The sequence below is a fragment of the Anarhichas minor genome, unplaced genomic scaffold (assembly GCF_050575085.1).
Source record: "Anarhichas minor isolate MPS153535 unplaced genomic scaffold, ASM5057508v1 ptg000030l, whole genome shotgun sequence".
In the NCBI taxonomy this organism is placed as follows: Eukaryota; Metazoa; Chordata; class Actinopteri; order Perciformes; family Anarhichadidae; genus Anarhichas; species Anarhichas minor.
In genome coordinates, this window is record NW_027466476.1 from 4,185,001 (window position 1) to 4,209,325 (window position 24,325).

At 45.8% G+C, this 24,325-nt stretch overlaps 1 protein-coding gene and 1 long non-coding RNA gene across 9 annotated transcripts in view; one reads left to right on the plus strand and one right to left on the minus strand.

The window, feature by feature from the left end:
- The window catches only part of LOC142964174 (uncharacterized), a 41,563-nt gene extending 31,759 nt beyond the window's left edge, over positions 1–9,804 (minus strand). The window contains exons 1-6 of the long non-coding RNA XR_012957511.1: positions 9,205–9,804; positions 8,922–9,075; positions 4,261–4,375; positions 4,039–4,133; positions 2,734–2,868; positions 847–1,770 (exon numbers count right to left, since the gene is read on the minus strand). This is a non-coding gene — a long non-coding RNA (uncharacterized LOC142964174). The remainder of the gene's footprint in view (positions 1–846; positions 1,771–2,733; positions 2,869–4,038; positions 4,134–4,260; positions 4,376–8,921; positions 9,076–9,204) is intronic.
- Positions 1–24,325, plus strand: part of ncor2 (nuclear receptor corepressor 2) — a 76,956-nt gene that overhangs the window by 42,423 nt on the left and 10,208 nt on the right. For 3 of the 8 annotated variants that reach the window (XM_076104375.1, XM_076104376.1, XM_076104382.1), the window contains exons 12-35: positions 884–1,062; positions 1,728–1,782; positions 1,876–1,974; positions 4,080–4,237; positions 5,578–5,738; positions 6,853–6,915; positions 12,050–12,192; positions 12,333–12,492; positions 13,395–13,824; positions 14,905–15,025; positions 15,530–15,788; positions 16,698–16,745; positions 17,077–17,241; positions 17,363–17,499; positions 17,717–17,816; positions 17,942–18,046; positions 18,784–18,887; positions 21,187–21,337; positions 21,453–21,596; positions 21,744–21,836; positions 22,481–22,698; positions 22,915–23,260; positions 23,377–23,580; positions 23,689–23,940. In XM_076104375.1, coding sequence (XP_075960490.1) covers positions 884–1,062; positions 1,728–1,782; positions 1,876–1,974; positions 4,080–4,237; positions 5,578–5,738; positions 6,853–6,915; positions 12,050–12,192; positions 12,333–12,492; positions 13,395–13,824; positions 14,905–15,025; positions 15,530–15,788; positions 16,698–16,745; positions 17,077–17,241; positions 17,363–17,499; positions 17,717–17,816; positions 17,942–18,046; positions 18,784–18,887; positions 21,187–21,337; positions 21,453–21,596; positions 21,744–21,836; positions 22,481–22,698; positions 22,915–23,260; positions 23,377–23,580; positions 23,689–23,940 — 3,895 coding nt within the window. The remainder of the gene's footprint in view (positions 1–883; positions 1,063–1,727; positions 1,783–1,875; positions 1,975–4,079; positions 4,238–5,577; positions 5,739–6,852; positions 6,916–12,049; positions 12,193–12,332; positions 12,493–13,394; positions 13,825–14,904; positions 15,026–15,529; positions 15,789–16,697; positions 16,746–17,076; positions 17,242–17,362; positions 17,500–17,716; positions 17,817–17,941; positions 18,047–18,783; positions 18,888–21,186; positions 21,338–21,452; positions 21,597–21,743; positions 21,837–22,480; positions 22,699–22,914; positions 23,261–23,376; positions 23,581–23,688; positions 23,941–24,325) is intronic. The other 5 variants (XM_076104378.1, XM_076104379.1, XM_076104377.1 and 2 more) reach the window with 5 other exon arrangements.

Consider the following 24,325-nt stretch of genomic DNA (forward strand, 5'->3'; position numbering starts at 1 on the left):
AGCCAACACATAGCCTCAGCTGCTGGTGCAACAGTAATATTTCTCTCTGTGTACTCGTCCACTGTATTATAGTTCTGTGATATAATAAATATCAGCATGGGATATAAAATCACGAGCATGTCGTAGCCTGCAGATTTAGCTGCTTTTGGAATTATTAAAAGTGTCCGTCTCGTCCAAGAAAAGCATTTTTTTTAGCAGTTGTTCAAGCCCGCTGTGTAGAATTATGTTTATTTTATTTGACCTGACTTCAAACATACCTCCAAAATTCATACTATTGAAGCTCACATGTTGCCATAGTTGCATTTCAATAATTTAAAAGCTGATAGTTCACACATTTCACGTCCAGTTGAAACCGAATACAAATTTAGGACTAAAAAAAAACCATTATATATCCAATTACAATTTTCATAAGAATCGCAATGACTGACCGAACCAGATAAATGTCTTGCTTGTAATTCATGTTAAACGTTTTGTTGGGCGTGAGACTCTTGCACTGTGAGCTCTCAGTGTTAAGGAGGAGCCCGCTCTGAGCAGACAGCCGTGATATCCACTACTCACACGTTAGACCTGTTCCTCTCATGGCAGCCCGGTCCCATTAAGCTGAGCACCGTGTCCAATCGAGTTGTCTCATCTCAAGAAAAGCTTCCTACCTTCTCCAGATAGCACAGCGCCTTTCCCATATCCCCCTGCTATCCTCAGACGTCATCTCACTTTGAAGGTCGGGTAATGGTTGAAACGTGAAGAGTGACAGCAAAGTGAGAGTATACATTGACTGCTGAGCCAACGAGACACCTTAAACTTCCATGTCAATACAAGCACCATGCTGTCCGATAATGACCCACTCACTCCATGTTGGCTTCTGTGTGTCCTTGGTGTACGCCAGAACACGGAGAAGCAAATGCGGCAGCTGGCGGTCATCCCTCCGATGCTTTTCGACGCTGAGCAGCAGCGCATCAAGTTCATCAACATGAATGGACTGATGGCCGACCCCATGAAGGTGTACAAGGACCGGCAGGTGATGAACATGTGGAGCGAGCAGGAGAAGGACACTTTCAGAGAGAAGTAAGCACAACACCTCGGTAAAGTCACAGTGGCAGACTTCATTTCCTTTTCTGTGAATAGGAAAATACCCCTTTTTATCTTTATTTCCCGAGCAGCTAGATTGGGTTTCCTTCGGCCAAATATACACCTAAAATTGTTTTCCACCAAGAGTACACTGTATGAACAGATAGAGTTTCACACTAAATTCTGTACATTTCTATCCCAAATTATCTTTACTAATGATCAAATGATCTTCTTTTTAAGCGACAGGATTGAAGCATGTCTTGTTCTGTTATCTTGTGGTACTTGAGTGATCGATAGTGGGTCAGTGAGTTCTTGGTAAGGAAGTGAATCTTCCCCTTTCGTGAGAAACGAGAGGAGACATTTCAAGCTGACAAATCCGATCAAACCCACACAGTTGACTTATTGACTCTAAAGTCTACCCACAGGCTTCACTTTCTTTTTCTTATAATTTTGATCCAAAGCATACATTAAGATATTAGATCACTTGTAATTGTTTGGTGTCATTTTTTATAATTTGTTAGATTAATGCCATAGATGTACCTCAGATAAATTTTTTTTTTTAAGTAACCGTAGTCTTAATTTTCTTTTTTTGTGTCAGTGCCAATGACTTTGAGTCGTTCCAGTACCGGGTTGCTAGAGTTTCTTCTCTTCTCCTCCCACAGGTTCATCCAGCACCCCAAAAACTTTGGTCTGATTGCATCTTTTCTGGAGCGAAAGGTATTGACACAATTATTTTTGTCTGTGTTTTTCTGGGCAATCCAGTCTTCTCAGGAAATAATTATTTAAAAACGAATTTCTTCAATGTTTCAGACGGTGGCGGAGTGTGTGCTCTTCTACTACCTGACCAAAAAGAATGAAAACTATAAGAACATAGTGCGGAGGAACTACAGACGCCGAGGAAGAAGCCAGGTACTTTAAATCAAAGCCCAATCGCACAACGAGCTTTGTTGGCCTGAAAACCCGAGGGCATCACTAACCCTTGCTTTAAGAAGCCTCGTGTTGTCAGTTGCAGTCACTTAGCTAACTTATACATTTGCTAGTTGGCCAAAAACTTGTTTTCTATTTCATGTCATTACACACCAGGGCTGATGCACTTCTCTGTTGTCAAACTGGTTTGTCGGGAACTACCAGTATTTACTCTTCCCCTATTTTTCTTGTCAACAGTGAATTTAACTTGACAAAGACTTTCCTCTGATTTTATCCAGCTGGACAGCAGATCATTTTTTTTTCTATGGAGATATGAATATGCGTTGACTTTGCAAAGCAGACAACGTTGTGCTGCGCAAAAACAGCATGCAATAGGATTTAAAATCCTTAAACTACTGAAAATAGGACAATTGTGTTGCTTATAAATGTGTCTTGTTCTCACTACCAGCACTGGAGTTCTAGTGATGTCTTTACAGAACAGTGAGCTAGTCGAAGCCACAGCACTCCCATAATGAAGAGTTAAAAAAACAAAAACAGCAAAGGTCACACGTGTGCTGATCCATTGCCACAATTTGCTCAACCCCATCACGTCAGCACTATTTCCATAATGACAGTTTTTAAAGGCAGCTCATTTCTATTGCTAATGAGCTCCCAGTTATTACTTAGCCCCAGATCAGGTGCTAGCTGTTAAACCTAGTGGTGCCGGGTGCTAAAGAAATGGCACATTAATTTACTGCTGACCTTTTCCTGTGGGTACGAGGGTGGCGTCTCCTCATCCTTCCTGAAGAAATCTCTCGCTCATTACCCGGCGGTTTGCCTCCACATCTCTTTGAGGAGCAGCTAACACTAATAGCTTGCCGTCTCAGAGGGAGGTCGCTGGAGAGGAGGAGCACAAAGTGCAGTGCAATATGTCAGAACGACTGCAAATGCTCATAGAGATTATGTTTGGGTAGTGGAGAGAGAGGGAAGTAATAGCTTAATGTTAATGCGTTTCCAGCCGTAGGCTTGTTTTCTCACAGTGCTGTCGTGGAGTAGCTACACTTTCTATAGGGCAGTGCGAACATCTTTCTATAGTTAGGATGGATAGTGATTGTTGTCCTGATGTGTCTGGAGGAAGGAAGAACTGACGCTGAGTGACCATTACGTCCTTTTGAGTTGCTTTTTTTTTTTGCTTTCTGCCTGAGTTAATTTCTTTTTTTCATGGCTTCTCTCCCTCCTTTCATTCGGTAGCTCTCTCTCTCCATTCCATTTGTGTCCTTGCCAGGAGCCACATGTAAAGTGTCCTTTTTATAGAGCAGATGTGTAGTAAAGAGATCAACAAAAGTTTGTATTCTTTGGATGGCGATCAACAACTACTTGGAGCTGAAGTTCTGATCAGTTTTAGTTTGTCTGCTTGGTCAATATTAAGCCGTGTTTAAAGTTGTTGTGGTCAGACTGCATGTCTGATCTGAACTCTAACCCTAAAAGCCCAGACACACAGGAAATTGGTAAGGAAGTGGTTCTGGATGCTTAAAGAGCATATTTTTGAACTTTCGTATCCCGTTTTGTTTTGTTTATGCAGAAAATGAATAGGCTCTTTTAGGTTGGTAACTATTCCGTACTTTAAAAAAGGAAGTGAACCAAAGTCTTCTGCAACGTCAAAGATAGAAATGGTTTTATGTTTCATGTTTTTGTTAACACAATGCTGCGGTTTGTTGTCTTATCTCTTCAAAAAATGATGACAAACCCCCCCCCCCCCCCCGCCAGACATCATACGGTCTGCAGCTGTGTGCCCAACGTACATTTCTCTGAATAGTGTTGTAGTTATCAGATCTGCCACAGGAAGAGTGGCGTCACTCACTGTGGTAATTATGGAGAAATATTGGAGCAATCTGCTAAAGTGAAACAGTTACTTTCTACAGTGAACTAAATTTAAATGCTATGCGAAATGATTAAGTGATCACTTCCATCTTTCATGCGTCCACACATTGAAGTGTATGATTTTTAGGTGCACAGGTTACAGGGAAGGTGAAAGGTGTTTGTTGGTGAATCTGTATATCTAGTTACCTGGGATTGATTTTTTGTTGTTTCCGTCTCCCTCGTCGCAGCAGCAGCAGCAGCAGCAGCAGCAGCATCAACAGCAGCAGCAACAACAACAACAACTGCACCGGGGCAGCCAGGAGGAGAAGGAGAAGGAGGAGAAAGAGAAGGAGGGAGAGAGGGATGAAGAAAAAAATGAACCCGAAGACAAGGAAGATGGAATGAAGTGAGTCTCTTATTAATACTGACCAAAAACGTCATGCCTGGAGTCATCTCATTTGCGTCAAACTCTTCGTGAATTTGTCAGTCCAAACATTGTGCGCTGCAGAGATGACTCAACACACTGATCCATTAGAGAAGCACGCTGACAGAGTGAGAGAGTGAAAACATGTCTGCCACATTGTATGAGCCTGACCTCTACAGCTGCAGCTATCTTCTCCCTTTCCCCATTTCTCCAACGCACAATTTTAGATTTGTTCCCGGTCAGATGGAGGAGGAGTAAGTTTTGGCGAGCAGGGACCGTTTCTGTGAATCCAATCATTCTGTAACCCTCTCACCTCCAGCCAGACATTCCACCTACTGCAAATTCAAGTGTTCTTTCATTCTCCCTATTAACAGCTGTTTTCCTGTTTATGCGTCTCCCCTTCCCAATTGGATGCCAAGTTTCATTTTTTAAATTCTGTTAAGTCTGGATTTGTTTTGGTGGGGGAAAATAATCAGTACGATTAACCGAGCTGTAAATTAGATACGCGTGTGCGTGTGCGTGTGCGTGTGTGTGTGTGTGTGTGTTGCAGTGTTTTCAGGCACTGGGCCAGCAAAGGATGCAAAACAACAGATGGAATATGACTGCTATCTGGTGCCTGATAATTCATCAATGAATACGACAGTCTTATGTCTGTATGTGTTCACACGCTATAGGCTGTACACTGCAATAGTTTTCAAGCGAAAGCAGGTCCTATTTATTAGCAGTAGTGTCGGACTAGAAGAATATGATGAGGCACTGACTCCCTGCTCTGAGGCGAGTCCAGGGGACCGCGTGACTCCCAGTGCACCCTGCTGCCTGCCTGTCGCTGGCACAGCTGGCTCGCCTATATTTAGAGTGCCACCGGCTCCCCTCAGCAAGATTAATGGTGCTGGGGGAAGATGAATGGAGGAGCAGTGGGTTCAAACTCTGTGGCTGTCTCCTGGCATGCCATTGTGCTGACACTCGATAAATTATCTTGGGGGGGGGGGGGGGGGGGGGGAGACAGAAAAAGCAGAGTCTGTATACACTTTTACATTTTGTCTTTCAAGATTGTGTTTCAGTCTGCAGAATCCTCTAGTCACCTGCAGACAAACATGTCCAATGCAATGTAGAGGCTGCATTAGGGACAGTGATGGACAAGTGCGTTTGAATTACATTTTTGGGACTGACTGAATAGCAGCATGGCCCATATTTGAGTCTCAGAAAAGGTTGTATGGGAATTATTTCACTGGTGAGATGTCTCTTTTTACAGTTGCTAAACTGCCATCATCAAACACTCTTGTGTTTCTCTTGCTGACCGTGTTGACATTTCTCACACACAGGGACGACACCTCTGGAGAAGACGCCGAGGACAAAGAGCCCACCGTGGCCTTTAAGGGTCGACGCACAGCCAACAGCCAGGGGCGCCGCAAGGGCCGAATCACCCGCTCCATGACCAGTGAGGTGGAGGAGACCACCACACCGCCACTCAACAATGAGCTCGGTCAGTCTCTTTTTGACATTTAAATCCATTTCGCATTCGGGCTACAGACACATGTCACACAATTAAACTGCTGTAATATACCTGATGAACACACAGCCAGGACAAGAAACTTTATTTGTCATTCATTATCAGGAAACTTGCGTGATTTCTAATTTGAGATGATATAGTAGCTAAATGCAGTTATGTAGGACAACGTGTCAGGTTTACAGATGAGTATTTCACGACCATCGTGCAGGACTGACTTTGTCACCTTTGCTCTAGTTGTGGCCTCCTGTCCCACACCACAAGAGTGCACTGTTGTTCCTTTTGTCTTCATCCACCAAGTGACACTCGAGTGACACAAAGTGGCACGATAAGAAATCCAAACAGCGAAACGTTTATGCCTGCATATGATATGCACTTTCAATCTCCCCTGTCTACAAAAGTATTATTTAAGGACAAACAATATTCACTGTGTCAGCAGTGTCCCCCCCCCCCCCCCCCCCCGCTTCGCTCTTTGTTTCCTCGCAGATGGAAAGTCAGCCATGCACACTCTCGCTGCAGGCTATCAGGGATTTTTTTTTTGATGTTTCAGCAGTTGTGTGTGTGTATATGCTGCAGTCGCTCCTGCAGCACAGGTTTAGTCACAGGGAATCCCCTGGTGACTCTGACTGGAGGAGATCATCAGCAGACACCCCCCCCCCCCCCCCCCCCCCCCCCCAACTGTTTGTTCGTCTGCTCGCTGGCCCACGGTGCCCTTCACAGGTCCTTACAGAGGACACAGAAGCTCCCTCTCCGCTGTCAGCCAGGCAGGGTCGGCCTGGCTTGTGGGCTGCGCGGGGGGAAAGAAGCCAGTTGTTTTGTCTATAATCATTAACTGACTTCTCTCCTTGGATTTCCTGCTTCCTCCATCTAAAACAAACAGTCCCTAGCGACCCACGCTGTAGTGCCTCACTGGCAAGCAGCACAAGCTACCCTGCCCCCCCCCCACACCCTCTTATTCTCTCTCTCTTTCCTTTCCTCTTGTCAGTCACTCCCTAACTGACTTTGTGGCAACTGCCCACTCCCCCCTCCCCTCTCCTCCCGCCTTCTCTGACTTGGTGGTTCTCTATTTTTTAAATTTTTTTTTTAACAGCTAATCTGGAGATGAATGAGAGCTCTCGCTGGACTGAAGAAGAGATGGAAACTGCCAAAAAAGGTAATGCAGTGTAAACCTTTCTTCTCCCTGTGAAGTATAAATGTAATCTAGTCGCTGTGTATTATAACAACAGTCGCCGAAAGAAAGAACACTCGCAGCAGTTCAAGCACAGTTTTGTTTTTTTGAAAGCACAGACGAGTGATGCGGTTGTGACTTCCTGTCAGTGAGGCAGCTACCACCACGTGCTGCTAGGTTGTGTCTATGCGCTTATGTGTCAGTCTGCCTGGACTGGATCCGTTGCTCTTTAGAGCCATGTCTCTCTGGGTCAAGGCGGCCTGTCTTTTTTTTTTATCACGCAGGCTGTAAAGTCTACCTCTTATCAGCCAGCCCCTGTAAATGCAGCAGTCATTAACTCAACATGACTGAAGATTACCGAGAGGCCCATGGCTGATTCACAGAGGTCGCTGACCTCCTGCCCATTTTCCTATCGCCAGCGCTCTGCCCGAGTGTGTTCCACGGTGTTTGTTGAGTTCTGTCCGTGAGTCTCGGTTACTGAAATAATCAGCTCCTCGACGTCAGTGGTTTCTAATGCGTCCTGCTCTTTGGATAGGAACTCCCCCCCCCTCCCCTGGTCCGTTGCACCAGATTGAGGGTCAGATCTGGTTCTTATCTAGTTTTACATGTTCCCAGTAAATGTGATCTGTGTTGCAGTCAGTCATGTTGATATTTATAAACATCTTTATCTTTGACTCCTCGTATTGCCAAACGTTGGCCTCAGCTGTGTATTTACATGCCTCTTTTTATTTTTATTTTGTCGGTGTTTTTGTAAATATTGTTCCAGCTTTGTAATGTGGAGCCCTGCTTTCTGTACTTGACTCAACGCAATTTCATTGCAAATTCATGGCTGCTGCTTCGTGGCCATATTGGTAGATGATGAGTCATCTTTCTTTGTGTGACTCTCAGTTCTGCTTGTGACTAACTTAACCTGTCTTCCCTTGTAATCAACAGTGGATGAAGGGACTCTTGCAAGCAAGCAGCTCTCAGCAGCTTAAGCGTGATATTTACACCACATTTGGTCATCGTTTATCGCATCGGTCTCCTGCTAAGTGTGTGTAGTGTCTCTGGCAATTTTAGGTTTGTGTATACGTATGGGTTTGTGTGTGTTTATAGGGTTATTTTTTACGAAACTGGTGCTGGCCTGGCTTGGAACACAGTCCTGTGTAGTAATCCTGGTTAATGTCTTCAGTTCCATTCTCCTGCAGTGGGATTAGTGGGGCTCTCCATCCCAGCGGATTAGCCTGGCAGCTTGGTGGGAGCAGGGCTTCTATGAAGGGCTTATGTAACCACAACCACAGAACCCCAGCTACCGTCCGGAGGGCCGGAAGGGGAGTAGTTGCTCTCGCCGTTTTTTCATCAGTTCTGACAACTACCCCCACACCTGCCAAAAGGGGGATTCCCCTTCCAAGAACTCGCACTCCAAGATCATAACTCCGCCCACCCCATTTCCTCATAGTATCTCCCTCGCAGGTGCTTGACATGTATATGTTTTAAGGAGGCTTAGGTGTCCTGATGTTAAGGTGTTTATCCCCTTGAGCTAAACAGATCAGAATAATGGCATTTATAGTGCCTGGCAGGACATTGGCATTCCGGCATGGCAGCATCAGCCAGCGCTGCCTTCAAGGATGGCGTGGATAGATCACTCTTGTCTTCACCGCTCGTAAAGACTGCTACTGCATACGAGGGACGGCCGGTCTTTGTAAAGCCTCTCTCGTAAAGCCACCAGTTCTGTGTGTGCGTGTGTGTGTGTGCATGCGTGCGTGTGTGTATGTGTGTGTGTGTGTGTGTGTGGAAAAAGGTTGTGTCTGCGTGCACTTGGTCCAAGCTGTGTGTGTTTGCATGTGCACCCTTCTTGGCTTGCGTTTATGTAAGTGCACTAATCTGGCAGGCTTTGCTTTGGGTGCAAGCAGGCAGGCGGCTTGATAATGGCCCCTGTGCTCTGCTCGCTGGAAGAGCACATTTAAAGGAGCAGCAGGTAGAGAATGCCATGTTTATATATTTTCCTTCACCTCCACTGTTGCTCCATCTCAGTCTCTCGTTCTGTCCACGTCCCCTCGGACGGGAGATGGCAGCGGCCCAGATTGGCAAAGGCTGTGGAGGATTTGGCAAGCGCCTCTCTTCCCCCCTCACTTTGTCTCTCCCCTCACTCCGTGTTGTTATAGACTGGAGAGAGAGGTCACATTCAAGATGAAAAGCAGGTCAGTCAGGAAAAATGTGAAAGCCTTTATGCTTTCTCATGGTATCAACATCAACTAAACCCCTCCTCCCTCCCTGTCTCCCCCTTCCTCTCACTTTGCTTACTCTCCACTTCTGTATCCTTTCCTTTTCTCCATTGTCTCTCTGGCTCAGTGGCTCTGCTCTCTCTCTCTCTCTCACTGCTCTCTGTTTACTCTTGGACTGCCTGAATGTGTGTTTGCATCTGTGTGCTAGAGTATTAACAAGAGAGAGAGGGTTCGAGTGTGTGTGTACTCACTCACTCATGCGTGTGTGCGTGCGTGCGTGCCGCGGTGCCTGCTGGCAGACTGAGGTAGGGGGAGGGACGTACCGACCGAGGGAGGGGGGGAGGGACGGACGTACCGACCGAGGGAGGGAGGGAGGGAGGAAAAAAAAAAAGAGAGATAGAGGAGAGATCAGATGAGGGGAGAGAGAGGCTGAGCACATAGCACCGCCCAACAGTCCCACTTTCCTGTGGAAGTCTTCCCAGACGACCGCCATTGGGGAGAGACACGGCGGAGAAGAACAGACCAGGCGCTCACCGGAGCTCAGGGAGGACGGAGTGAGAGGAAAAGGAGGGCAGAGGCCAGGAGCATGTGCTGTTTCGGAGCATGTCAACCTCACACCGGCTCAAGTATCAAGCCAGCTGGCAGGAAGAGCGAAAAGTCTGAGCTGTTTTCACCTCCTCTGCTCTGGATCGGAAGGCCCAGCCCTGAAGAGCTTCCCGGCCGGCCCCTCTAGAGATCAGACCGTCTGATACTGTTATCCACCGCGGGGCCACGAGACGACGGCCGGAGTGACAGGCATGTGACAGACAGGAACAACCACTTTCTGGCTGCACCAGGTGTTGATTTGACTTTTCTCTGGGAGGAGCTTATGGGAATACCGTGTTCTGATTGGCCGTGAGGCTACCACCTGCTTCAGTATCGCTGCTGCTGATTGGATGTTTGTTCCTTGTGTGTTTCCTCCAGCAACTAAGGCCCCGAGTCAACCAGAGCTGCTTCAGGATTGCACTTTGTGTGCTTGCATATAATGGATATAGCTTGAGGTCATAACAAAGGGACCTTTGACTTTAAGTGAATCATTTGATATTGCTTCAGGTTCAGTGGGAGCAGCAAAATGTTTGTCTTGTTTGAATGTGTGTGTGTGTGTTATAGCATGCTACTGTTTTTGTTTGTGTGTTGTGTGGAGGGCGTCTGGCTTGTATGGCAGTCCACCCCCCCTACCCTCTAGTGGGACAGCTGTAAAAGGTTAATAAGTGTCGGTCATGTGTCTCAGTCCTCTTGGAACGAGTCGGGCTACTCGCTCTCCTTGTCTTCCTCGGAGAAGCTTCCCTAGCGATGCCTTTTAGTGGCGGCGATGAATATTTCAGCTGAAAAAGCTCTTCCACTTTAACACTTGACAGGTTGTAGGTGCACAGCAGCTTTTAGACACCAGCAGCTCAGACTTGAAGATCACCTTTGCTTGTTACAGTTCTTTTTATACTGACGTTATTAAATTCTCCGAATGACAGTGAATGTTATACGTCTGGAAGATGCACAGCTTTTACCGCCCTTTTGGCATACTCGATCATATTTCACGTGATTTCTTTATCTTCCTATCTTGGTTATCATTCGCACAAATAAATACAGTCTTGTGAATATTATCGTAGAAGTTAAGCTAACCGACCCAGCTTTTATTGCAGCTATTACTTATTGATAGCATTATTGAGTAGAGCGTTGCTATCAGAGTCAGTCTTTCTGATTAATCTAAGAGCTGAAATGACCGGGCTGTAAAACAGCTGTCCTTCCCTCTCCTTTGGCTCGGACTCGTGCCCGTTGTCCTACTGCCTCCATTAAGCGATGAGATGCAGAGACCTCTGAACCCGTGTCCAAGGTTATCCCAGGAGGTGTTGGCTCTGTGCCTGTTAATAACACCCCCACCACCACCTCACAACCGTTTGAGAGGCTGTCCTGTTGCCAGGACCTGTCAGGCTGGCACAGGAAACAAGTGGGTGGTGTAAGCTAAGCCTCTTACAACACACACTGTTAATGAGCTGCCTTTAGCTAACAGCAGACTCTGGGGGACGACGACGACACTGGAGCAAAGGCTACGCTATCTGTCTTTCTCACTCACTTGCTCTTACACACTGACTGCTCCATATGTCTCTTCTTTTAGTGTGTGTGTGTGTGTGTGTGTGTGTGTGTGTGTGTGTGTGTGTGTGTGTGTGTGTGTGTGTGTGTGTGTGTGTGTGTGTGTGTGTGTGTGTGTGTGCGCGTTTGTTTTTCGTGACGGGTTGATCTATCACAGCTCCGGCCCAGCGGGTGCCTGTAGACTGAGGCACAATCATGTGGTTGACTGAGCAAAGGACCAGGGCTTCTTGGACCTGAGTCACATCAAAGTCAGTCAGAATATGACACAGAGTGACCCCCCCCCCCCCCCCCCCCCCCCCCTATGACTGACGGCTCAGCCACCACACTCGCTCTCCCTTCACTCTGTAACTCTCTCTCCCCCCTGTCTCTACTTAGGAAGCATATGGCATTAAGCCACGCTGCTGCTGGGAGAGTGGGACTGTGTCTATGTTGCATCCTGAGCTAAACTCCCAGGCTGTGTTACCGTTTTAACAGCTGTATAGAGACAGATGTTTATGGCTATTGACTTATCATTGAGATACTTCCATACGGTGCACTTGGAAGAGATTGTGGTTATTAAGATATTGATTATGGTATATAAACCAAAAATAACCATTACATTTACAATCTTTACAACAAGTGCACTAGCTTGCATCATTTTATTTTTATTTTTTTTACAACTGGAGAGAGAATATCATTTGATTGTGGAGATGGAGATGTAGTAGTCGTGCAAGGCCGCATGTCCACCATGTGCAGCGGTCTTTGTTCCTGTCCTGTCCTAACCCTCTGCCTGTCCCATCTGTTATTTCCAGGCCTTCTCCAGTATGGTAGGAATTGGTCTGCCATCGCCAAGATGGTGGGATCCAAAACAGTGTCACAGTGCAAGAACTTCTACTTCAACTACAAGAAGAGGCAGAAACTGGATGAGATTCTGCAGCAGCATAAAATGAAATCGGTAAACACAGGGACATTTTTTTGAGTCATATTTGCTCCATGTGATGTTCAAGAAGTCATTAATGTGTTTTGTGTACAACCAAGCAATACGATTGTGTCCGGTTTTGAAGACTATTGACTCCCCAGGCTCTTTTTATTTAGTGTGGTTTTGCTTTGACCCAGGAGAAAGAGCGAAAGGCCCGCCGTAAGGGCAAAGCCCTGCAGAATGAGGAGACCAGTGCCCCGTATGCAGCAGAGGAGGAGGAGATGGAGGGCTCAGGGGCCAGTGGCAATGAAGAGGAGGCCCCTGAAGATGGAGAAGGTAAACCACTCCCAACAGCGACATGCTAACAGCCAAAAGAAAACACTATCAATCGAAAGGCTGTCTATTTAACCTTCATTTGATAGTTGAGGTTTTACAGTAGTACCGTGGTTTAAACACAGTTCTGCGTTAACATTTGCATGTGTACAAAATGTACAATCCCTCGATGCTTTATAAGTAACCTTTTCATGAAGCTTGTAATGGCCTGTTGTTATTTCCGAGACGTGTTAATTCAACTATCTATTCATTATTATGGTTGAAGTTAGTGGTGGTGTACTGGAGTGCATTATCGTGAGGTTTTTTAATATTCTTAACCCCTCATATTTTTAAATGGGGTGGGCACGACATTGGAGACGCCTTCATATAATGCAGTCCAGTTCAACACCACTGCAAACTAAAGCACATTTAGTGGAATTAATACCTTTCTGACTGTGTCGATCAGAACTAAACATTATTATCTTTGAAATGGCAGAATGTATGGCTCAGCTGTTGTATTGGATTACCTCAGATTGTACAGGTTTACCTAATACAACGTCCGCTGATGGTATGTAATGTTGTGTAACGGCAAAACCTTTGGAGTAGCTCCCTGTTTGCCTGAAGACTTGTACTCTGAAATGACAGATTCCAAAACCCCGCTGTAGAAGTAGACCGCACGATCACAATAGAGCGCTAAAGCCCCGGGGGATTTTGTCCATCATCCCAATTGGTTTTGAGTTCCTCCTTATTGTACAGTGAAACCTGATTAGGGAGAAGACTGGCACTGTGAAGAATCTGGTTGAGCAGAAAGAGATGGGGGGGGGGAGATGAAAGAAAAAAAGGACAAGGAGATATAACATGATTTACAGTAGAAGCCCAGTCTTGTCGTCTGATCCGCGTTTCCTTTTGTCCCCTGTCCCTTCCAGGTGGAGCCAACAACAGCTCTGATACGGAGAGCTTGCCCTCGCCACACTCATCCGAGGACAGCAAGGCCAAGGAGGACGGCTCGGGCAGGTCAAAGGCCAGCTCCACTACCGGGGACAAGGAGGCGTCCGGGTCAGACATGGGCCAGGCAGGGGATGAGAAACCTCCAGTCAAGGAAGATGCCGAATCCGCCATCAAGCAGGAGATAAAGACGGAGATGGGGGAGCCCAGCAAGGAGCAGCTGCAGCCAAGTTCCCCCAGCGATGCCATTGATAAAAAACCTCCTACTGCAGAGCTGGAGGAAGGTAAAAGCTCCACCAAGAGCTCCAAGAAGGACCACGGGCCCAGAACAGGTTCCCATGGGGACAGTGACTCTAGTGCCACTTGCAGCGCTGATGAAATGGAGGAGACGGACAACACGGACAAGAACAGGTAAGAGCTTGTAGCAAGATATATAAAACATTCATTTCTCATCTTTTTAAGCTCAAAGATAATGTTAAAAAAAATCAGTGACATGATTGGGCCTGAGATTATTAGAGCCAAAGGGCTTCTGGTTTTGAGCAGTAGATTACTTGGTGTCCTACTATTGTGGTGTACCTCAAATACCAGAAAATACAGCAGCGAGGGTTCTGAAGTGTTGTTGGTTGCCTAGTTACACTGAGCCATATTTGGCGAGGTGTGTGTGTGTGTGCGTGCACACACCACAGGTTGCTCTTTTTTTATTTTCACATTGTATGAATGAATTCATACACGTGTGTGAGTATATAAGTTTGTATAAAGATATGTATATATTATTTATATATATATATATATATATATATATATATATATATATATATATATATATATATATATATATATATATATATATATATATATATATATATATATATATATATATATATATATATATATGAATGAAGCCATAAGAAATAGGTGTCAAAGTGCGTGGGAGGAGTGATTAGTCTTGTTTGCACGGTATTTGTGCAATTCTTTCCATGACAGCAGACTGCATGTACTGGCAAAGCCGGGGGAAAGCTGTCCTCCCTGCCAAAGCAAACAAAGGGACTGTGTGTGTGTGTGTGTGTGTGTGTGTATACACACTTTTGTGTTGTTGTGCATCAAAGTGTGTGTCCGCCTGATTCCGAGTATTTTGTGTGCTTTCGACAGATGTGAGAGACATGGATATGGATTTTTACTTGCAATCCGTTTCCAGTCTCAGCCTCTGTCAACACACGCACACACACACCCCTTGTATTTGTCTTTTTTCTTTTGCCATCATTTGATTACTTAAATACCTTGTGACTGAGGATTTGTGTCCTCTGTGGGAATTGTTAGGCAGGCATGTGGGATGGAAACACAATCAGAACCTCTGCCGTCTTCAAGTGTTTTCTTTTTCTTAATCGATTTAACAGAAATATATGAACTCTAACACAATGTGTTTGGGATGAAGCGGGCAAAAGCCAATAAGAGAAGGCACACAAACTTATTTCTGTCTCTCTGTGTGTCTAGAATGACTTCTCCGCGGCCAAGTCTCCTGAACTACACTCACGATGGGGTCATATCGTCCCCGCTGCAGAAGCCCATGGACCTGAAGCAGCTCAAACAGAGGGCTGCTGCTATACCACCTATTGTGAGTCACTACTTAAACTGTATTTTCCATTCATCCCCTCATCCATCACACAGCAGATGAGTACAGAGTATCTCGGGCTTCTCCAGCCGTGGAAAGTGTCTCTGACCACGGTGGTGTTTTGTAACAGAAAACTGAGTTGCCCAGCCCTCTTTCTCACACACACACACACACACACATTTCCATTGCAGTGGTATCAATGCTATCTCTGTTTCTCTGCTGACAGTGATAACAGCATAGCAGGTGGAATTGTTAAGTCATATTTGTATAAAATAAGCCAGCCAGATGGAGGATGATGGGAGAGATTGCTTTGTGGAGAAGAAATTAGATCCCCGGCATCAGAGAAACATTAGCTTACCAAGAAATAAGAGATGTTTATTTGCCATCATGTTTATCAGATACCGTATGTGGCTAACCATATGTCGAATGCCAGGAAGGAGTGGCCTTGTGTTATGTGTGAGGTGTGATTGTAACCTTTTTTCTTTTCCCCTCATCCTGTGTGTGTAGATGCCAGACGCCTCCATGCAAGGCGGTCAGCGGAGCGGAGCAGTGCTGCCCCCTCATGCCCTGGCATTGTACCAGCAACAGATCACCATGGCTCACGGGGAGTCATCTCAGGAGGTCAAAATGCAGCAGCAGCAGCAGCTTCCAGGCCAGCCGGGCAAACAGCAGCCGTACACCTTGCAGGCAGACAGAGACAGGGAGGCCCTTCACAGCGGCAGTCCTCGTATTCGCCCTCGCAGCCCCTCCACCAGTGACAAAGATGGTACGCACACCTGCATCACGACAGAAAAAACCCTGATAAATCACCAACGTTACCCGTCACGTCAATACTTCACCAATCCGATAGTATTGAGAGATAGTATAGGATGTTTAGGAAGCTAAAGTTACAAATACAGGAACCCCTCTCACAATCGCCAGCATTTGTCTTTTTTTCCCCATGTCGTCATTTTCTTTCTCTGTGATCCCTAATGTCACCGTTCTGCAGGCTGTATGCATGCGTGTAAACATGGTACATTGTTGTCAATTTTACAATGAAGGATTAATGGAATCACGACAACAAGATGAGCAGAGGACTCGTGAAAAGTTTAAAAGAAAACGGAGGTCAATGCTGCATAATTTGCCATTTTAGTCGCATTTGATCTAGTTTTACTTAGTTGGTCCTTGCTACATGCTCTAACCTTGATTCTGGGTTCTCTAGTGTTTAGGGTATTCACGTGTTTCTGGGACACTCGTGGAGAGAGGGAGCTGATAAATGATTTGGTATTTGCTATTGACCCAGAAGGGAATATAGTCTAGTTCAGTGCAGCTACTGTGAGCTTGTGGAATGTGAGTCTCTGAGAGTACAGTGTAAGACAAAGACGTGTCTTTTACAACCAACTGGGCACCGCAGCAGCAGCTGGGAACTCTTAACATACAGCATCCACCTTTTCATGCCATTTTTAGAAAATCTTAAAAAGCTCTTGATGCAGTGTCTGACTCGGAGGCAGGTGTGATATATTCTTAAGCTCCATTGTAGCCACTGCCTACTAACATGTGGCTGTTGGTGAAAACAAAAGTCCCGCCATGTTGCAACAGTAGCGAAGTGTTTTTGTAGTTAGTGCATGTTCTTTTTGTGTGAGAGAGAAAAATCTGTGAGGATGCGATGATCTGTGGTGTGTTTGTGTCCCTTCAGAGCTGGAAGGCAACGAGAGGTGGTTACTGACCCTCCTGCAGGGATTAAGTAGGTTCACCCCTTGCCACACCATTCCCTTTAATAACACCTTAACCACACTGCAGGGTGATCACCTCCTCTGTTGGATTTTTACTGTGTGTACTTTAAAATATTAGCAGTGGCTTGTTGTGTATGTTGGCGTATTAATTCAGTGTTGATGATATCACCCTCGCTGGGAAGTGGCGTGAGGGGTTCTGTGTGCTCGTAGACACCAATGACATTGGTGTTGATGTTGTCGACAACATCAGGGAGCTGCGGCTGAAGGACAGCTTCTTGGATTAGTTGCAGGTCTAGCGGAGTGTTGCGCTTTTTGTCATGACTCTGTGTGTTGTTGTTGCAGAAAAGTCCCGGGCTTTCTCCCCGCACGGTGAAGCCAAGAAGCAGGCGCTGGGCCCCGACGACCTGAGGACCTCCAACCTGGGCCGACCGGTTCTCTCCCCGTACCCCATGTCCCCACGAGACATGGCCAAGATCAGTCACGACCAACACCTGCTCCACTTCAACTGTGAGTCCTCTTCTCTGTCCGGCCCGGTCTCTATATTCTTAACGATCCTCAGACGTCATTACAAGAACGTTGAACAAAACCTCCACAATAGTCACATCTCATAATCTCTCTCGCCTTCCAGCGTTCCAGCAAACCGGCCACCCCTCACTCGCTAATCTGCCACAGGACAGTGGAAGGCTAGCAGCAGTGAGGCCCCTCACGATGCCAGAGCCTCCGCCACTCATTTCCTCCTCCAAGCCAGGCGGCTCCATCACACAGGTACAGCACCACAAAAATGAAAACTAGGGCGTCTACATGGTTATATTTGGCCCGCAGAAACAATAGAATTTAATATTAGTAGTTTTTTTTAATATAATCTCAGTCGCACATGCTACAAAAGATATTAACGCATGGATGAAAAAAAAGTAGAATCTGACACACGTATTTCTACGCAAGAGCAATAATAATATGAATCACCATTTTGACGTTTCTTCAGGGCACCCCAGTGCAGTTGCACAGCCCAGCTCATGGGTTGGATCATGGGAGGATGACCCCCACGCAGATGGGGCTGTCTTGGATGGATCAAAGGAAAGTGGGTGAGTAAAAAAAAAAAAAGTTTTACTTTCTCATCACAACTGATATTGAGGTCTGATGCATCCCTATAGACACGTCTCCCTCATCACTGTTTCTCTTTGTCCCTGGGTTTTTCCAAACTATGCAGCCGGTCCTTTTCCCGTGATAAAGCAGGAACAGTTGTCCCCTCGCAGCTCCTCCTCTCAAGCCGACAATTTGCCAACCCAGGGGTCGCCTCATGATGCTGGACGTGGTGGGTGCCTCGCATTGTCTTTCATTTGATTTCCATCTGCAGTAAACTGGTTATCAGTGTTTTGCTTTTGCATCGTTTCCCTTTCCCGTGTAGTGTGTTACCAATTATATCACGCATCCTGGCAAACACTCGTATTTAAATGTGACTGTTTTGCCATACACCCTTGAATAACAAAGTAAAATCATGAGTTTTCCCACATGTTTGGTTGAGCTTGGTCATGCTGAAAAGATTAACCTCCTCAGCATGACAGTGACCCGAGGCACGCAGCAAGGACCACACTGGAGCCACTTTGGGACAAGTCTCTGAATGTACTTGAGTGGCCCAGGCATAAACTTAAATCTCAGCTGGAAATGAGTGGAGAGTTGAGTTTGCCGAAGCTCATCTAATCTGACAGAGCTTGAGAGGATGTGAAGAATGGGAGAAACTGCCCAGATCCATGTGTGCAAAGCTAGTAGACGCAACCTCGAGGATATTCAAAGCCGTAATTACTGCCAGTGGTGTCTCAACACAGTTCTCCTTTTTTGATACAAAGTTGGGGAACTTAATAAAGCCACGCTTTCACTCTTACATCAGTAAACACAGTGTTGAGACTGAATGTTGTAGTTATAAATAATACTGTAAATACAACAGCATGTGACTTGATTCCAGCCATGCTCACAGGCTTTTTGACACAAATAAAATACTCTCGGTGCTGTTTTTCTTTCTTAGCATCTTCACAAACTATACTATCTTCACAGGTTCTATTCCAGCTGTTCAAGGGGGGAGCATCACTAAGGGTATCCCAGGGACCAGAATGCATCCAGATTCCTCGATCTCCTACCGAGGGGGCTCCATAACTCAGGTGAGCTCAGATCAGAGTCTAGATCCGTGGTCCTCGCTGAGGCTGTTGTACGATACACGAGTGAGGAATGTCCGCGTTTTTAATTCTCTCTCTGACGATCACAGTCGAGCTTTGCTGTGGATACTATACTGCACAGTGTACACTTGAGTTAAAAATAGACCCACATCAAATGTAGTCTATTTGAGAGCGAGTAACTTAACATGCAGGAAATATAGATGTTAGTAATTGTTGATTTAGGCATATTCTGATTTCTGTTTCAGTGATTTCTGTCACTGTAACAGAACAGAATCTCCCATTCGTGCAGTTTGTTATCGATGTGTTGGGTGTGGCAATCCTGGTGTGAGTGTGTTATGAATATTCTGCTGACAGAGTTCAAATGCGAGTAGTACATTACGACAGACTACTGGCAGACACTTATCTTCCCCTTTTATTTGGAGAACCTCTGAACTACCTTTTAAATAGATTCAGATTAGGTTAAAAGTGAACTACTGTGAATGAGCCGTTATGAAGGTAAGGAGAGACTTCTTAAAGGAAACTAATGGTATACTGTGTATATGTGGCCCAGTGTTTCCCCTCAGATCAATGTGCAGCAGTGGCTCAGTCAGGTTAATGTGATTTGCTTCGGCCAGGGTATGATGGATGTAAATAGTGAACTGAAACTGACGGTTAAACTGTGTCACAGTTTATGATAGTAGCAGCAAATGTGGCTGGAACACAGACAGCCCACCCTCAAGAGTGTTTCATTACTATACACCTCTTCTGATTGGTTGGCACTAGTTTTGCTCAAATCCTTTCTGTCATTTGGCCCCTGCCCCATATTGTTTAAAGCCAAGTCTATCACACTAGCAGCCTTTGTGTAACTGGGCGTTTTATTACTTATTACTTATGATGGTTAAAGATAAAGAGGGCAGCAGGTTTGTTTAGACGTCATTTGGCGAGCTAAGTGCTGTGGCTGCTAGATTTCCCTCCTGCTGTGACATAACCACCAAATTCTGTGACCCTGTCGCTCTAGCAACAGGTACTCTACCGCGTCTGTTCCCCTATTTTATTTATTCCAGACTCTGGCTAAACCTCGTCATTGATATGCTCACTGTAATATCACATCCAGCTGATATACAAGAGAAAACAAGGCTGTAATCCACTGCGATGGATTAGTAAGGAGAAGGCGATGAAGCATAATCAGTGCCGTCGTGGAGGGGGAAGCTCATGTGTTTGTTTAGCTTGCAGCCGGATTACCACCCTGATATATCAATGTTGCACTTTCTCAGGGAGTAGATGAGGACCGCTTTAGTCAGTGCCATCTGATCCTGTAAACACAACAACACAACACTCCCATTACACAGAAACATACTATTCTGGCCTTCAACCTTTAGCAGCGTCTTCTTGGAAAAGCTGCAACTAATAGAGCGGAAATGTGATCTCAGGCACTACCGTGTCTGCTGCCCCCCCTCCCCCTCCTCATGCAGTGTAGAAATATGACTCGCGCTCGGGGTACGAGTGATGTGACTCAAGGTTTTAACAAAAAGCCTGTCATCTATTGTTGCACCGCCGCTTCTTCTGAGAGCACCACTTTGTATTTCAGAGCGGTGTTTGTTTTGTTTGTTTATTTATTTTGGATCACTGTTCTCTGTCAACACTGTAACAAAAGCTCTTTCTGGGGCACAAACACTTCAAGAAACGGAATAAATGTTTTGTATTATGCGTTACAGTCGGCTCCAATCCTGAGAAGAAAGACAAAGACTGTTCCTAGTCACTTGCACACATAATAGTATCAGTCAGCATTGTTTTTGTCCGGCTCTGTCTCTTTAAAAGCCCTCTGAAGCTGTTATCTAAACAGATTTTGTGGAGGGCCTTTATAACAGACATTAGTTCATTATTCTGTTAGCACTGTAGCTATATAACAGTCTGTTGTTTTGTCGTGTATTGTATCTACTGTGAAGTTTCATGATAGTGATTATCCATAATAAGGGATATTTAGGCCACACAACAAACGTTTTAGTGTAATCTCTTTGACATTTTTAATATATTCCTCTCAGTGAATTTCACAATATCCATCCAACAGTGTACTTGTGGGCTTTGCCTTTTGTTGCTACAAGCCTGTGCCGTTAGTCAGCATGGATGAGTGCTGTTTCCATAACCTGGTGCTGCCTGAGAAAACCAGTTTGAGTTGGTTTGCTGAGAACGAGGCTTGATTTTTACGTGACTTTGGAATGTAAAGTTCTGAAAATAGACCGGCTTGACCAAAATAGAAACGTAGACTTCTGATTAAATGCCGGTACGTCTCCTCTCTTGGTCACAGGGGACGCCAGCTGATGTGCTGTATCAGGGGACCATAAGCCGTCTGATCACAGAGGACAGCGCCAGTCGAGCTGAGAGGGAACGGGACGAGGCCCTGTCTAAAGGCCATGTGGTCTACGAGGGCATCAGTGGGCACATTCTCACATATGACCGTAAGTACATCAGCTTAAATGATATGAATAAATAATTATTAGGTCTCATTGATTACTTGCCCCACACTAAGACGCATTGATTAACTTATTATAGTAACATCTCTGTCATCTGTAGGCCCACCTTCTCAGAATCCTAAAGATGAGGGCCGAGGCCAGTCCGGGGAACTTCTCGGCCTAAAGCGTCCGTACGACATCATGGAGGGAGGCATCGTAAGAGGACTGCCTTTGAGGGATTCCATGTCTGCAGCCAACTGTGAAGGTAAGAGACGACCGTCTTAACCCTGTGTCCTGCTCACAAAGGGCCACTGTATGAAATCCCTTGTTTTACCCTCGTTTAATCACATTTAACTCATTATCGATGAAAGCGTTCACCTTACATCTCACTGCTCCTTCCTCCCTACCGCAGGTCTGATTGGTCGAGCCATGCCTCACGATAGGGACAGTCCTCACCACACACCTTACAAGGATGCTCATCACATCCGTGGCTCCATCTCACAAGGTAGGATGACGCCTCACTAACACACATGAGCATGTGATTTTCTGTTCTTCCTCCTTTATTTTAAAACTCTCATACCCTTCTGCTGGGCGAGATCCAAGATTTTTCTGTTAAAAACCTTAGCATCATCATTTATGTCTAAATCTAATCTTCTCGAGAACAGGCTGACATCTTTTTGCCAATCACAGATCCAAGTGACATACTAGCACTGAGAAAAGTCTTAAAGATGTTGCAGCAGATTAAATCTTTGAACTGAATCTGTTTGCAAGATTCTGCTGTTTATTATCGTTCTTTCGTCTCTGTTTGCGTTCAGTCTGTTTTCCTGAAGGGGCTCACTCAGGTGCTCTCACTTCATTAGACTGGACTCTCTATATTTTAGAGTTTACCAGAACTCGCCCGCTGGCAGGAGTACTTTCATGTTGATTTCATATTCATATTTATCTGACAGCAGTAACGTCAGATCACCATGTTGTTTCATCTTGCTCAGAGATGGTAGTGGATGAAGCTGCGTTCAGAACCCTCACTGGTTCAGCTGAGCTGATAGAACTTTATCACAGCCTTTCTTCACGTCTCTTCTGTCTATTTCACTTTTTCTCAGTTTGAAGTACGCTTTCCAATAAGATTGACGATGATCTTAATGATTTTAGGTATACCTCGTCATCTGGACCCTCAGGATGGCTACCTGAGGAGGGAGGCTAAGCAGATGAAGAGAGAGGGCTCCCCACCCCGCGGGCCCGGCTTGCTTTCCGACCCGATGAAGGGCCGAGAGGCCATGGTGCCTACGGTGAAGGAGCCTGGTCGCTCCATCCACCTCATTCCCAGAGAGGAGCTCAGACAGCCTGGCAAGGAGGGCATCATGGCACAGGTACACACGCACACTAACGCTAACAAAACATTATCTTTTTTTATTGTTTCATCTACTGTACTGTTTTATCAGTGTCACTTTAGTTTGTCTTGCGTTTGTTGGACATCACTGTTTGGCCTCCTGTTGTCATAGTAGTACTGTTGCTATATCGATAAAGTTATTATTACTGTTATTGGCCCTCTCTACAATTAACTGATGAATTCCTGTTGTGTTCAGGGAACACCCATGAAGCAGGAGGCAACTGGTTCGGGGAAACGTCATGATGTCCGCTCCATTATAGCCAGTTCACCACGTTCCTACCACAATGCACCTTCCCACATGGAGATGCGCGCCGAGAGGGGCCGCTATGACGAGGCACCAAAAGGGCGGCCCAGCGCGGTGGTCAGCACGGCTAGCACTATAGCCCGCTCCTCTCCGCTTACACTGGGCTCAGAGCAGGGAAACAAGGCTCATCACAGTCCAGTGGGCTACGAGGAAAAAGGCGCCTTGAGGGCCCCTTACCCCGGGCCTTCACACCGTGGCTCCCCTCTGTCCAGGGAGGCAAGCCAAAGGCAGCATGACGGTGGGTGCACACCATACAGTCAAGCCAGCTGAAATGTTTCAGAACGAGATAGTTCACCCTTCAAACACCACAAAGACTGTGCGTGAAATTCTTTTGTGTCCTTGTTTTAACGCCAGGTTCCAGTAAGAATCCGCCTCAGGAGCGTAAATCCACGCCAACCCCCAGGGAAATGAGTGCCACCAAATCACCCCTGCAGGGTGTTACAGATCAACAGACCTATGAGCGTCTGCTGCAGGGTCTTGGGGCTGCAGACGTGTACCGTCAGATCCCCATAGCCTTCGACCCTGCGTCGCTGCCCCGCGGCATCCCCATTGACCCAGGTACAGCAACAGTCAAGTTAGACTGACATATTTTAAACGCAGTAGTCTAACAAAAATGGCAATATGAATAACGGACCTTTCCTGACGTTTCTTACTCTTCATACACAGCTGCCTACTACTTGCCTCGCCACCTCACGCCCAACCCGGCGTACCCTCACCCCTACCCCTATCTCATCCGTGGCTTTCCTGACACTGCGGCCCTGGAAAACCGCCAGACGCTGCTCAACGACTACATCACCTCCCAGCAGATGCACCAGTGGCCTGCAGCCGCTGCCATGGCTGCCCAGCGCTCAGACCTGCTGAGGGGCCTTACTCCACGAGACCAGCCTCTTCCTATGCCCTACTCTGCAGCGCCACGAGGTGAGGTGGACTCACTTCACAACACTAACTTTCACTCATAATTCTCTTAGGCTGTGTTCACATTGGTTATTATTATTATGCTTAATCTGACGGTTGGTTGTCGTCACTGTCTGGAGTCGTTTTCATTTATATTGGCAAAGCAGAAAATGCATCAAATATGCAACAGCAGTTGGCATCCATTTGTCTTTGTCTAAATCAAGATTATACAAAAAAGTTCAAATGTATTTAAGTTGCTGAAGAGTTGCTGTGTAGAGTCAATGACGGAGCAGTTTGTTTTGTTACATTATATTGAAATACAATGTAATTATGTAGCAAATGTTAACAAACCAGAAGTGGAAGTATTTGAAACAGAATCTAATCAGATCCAACGATATTCTCTCAATTT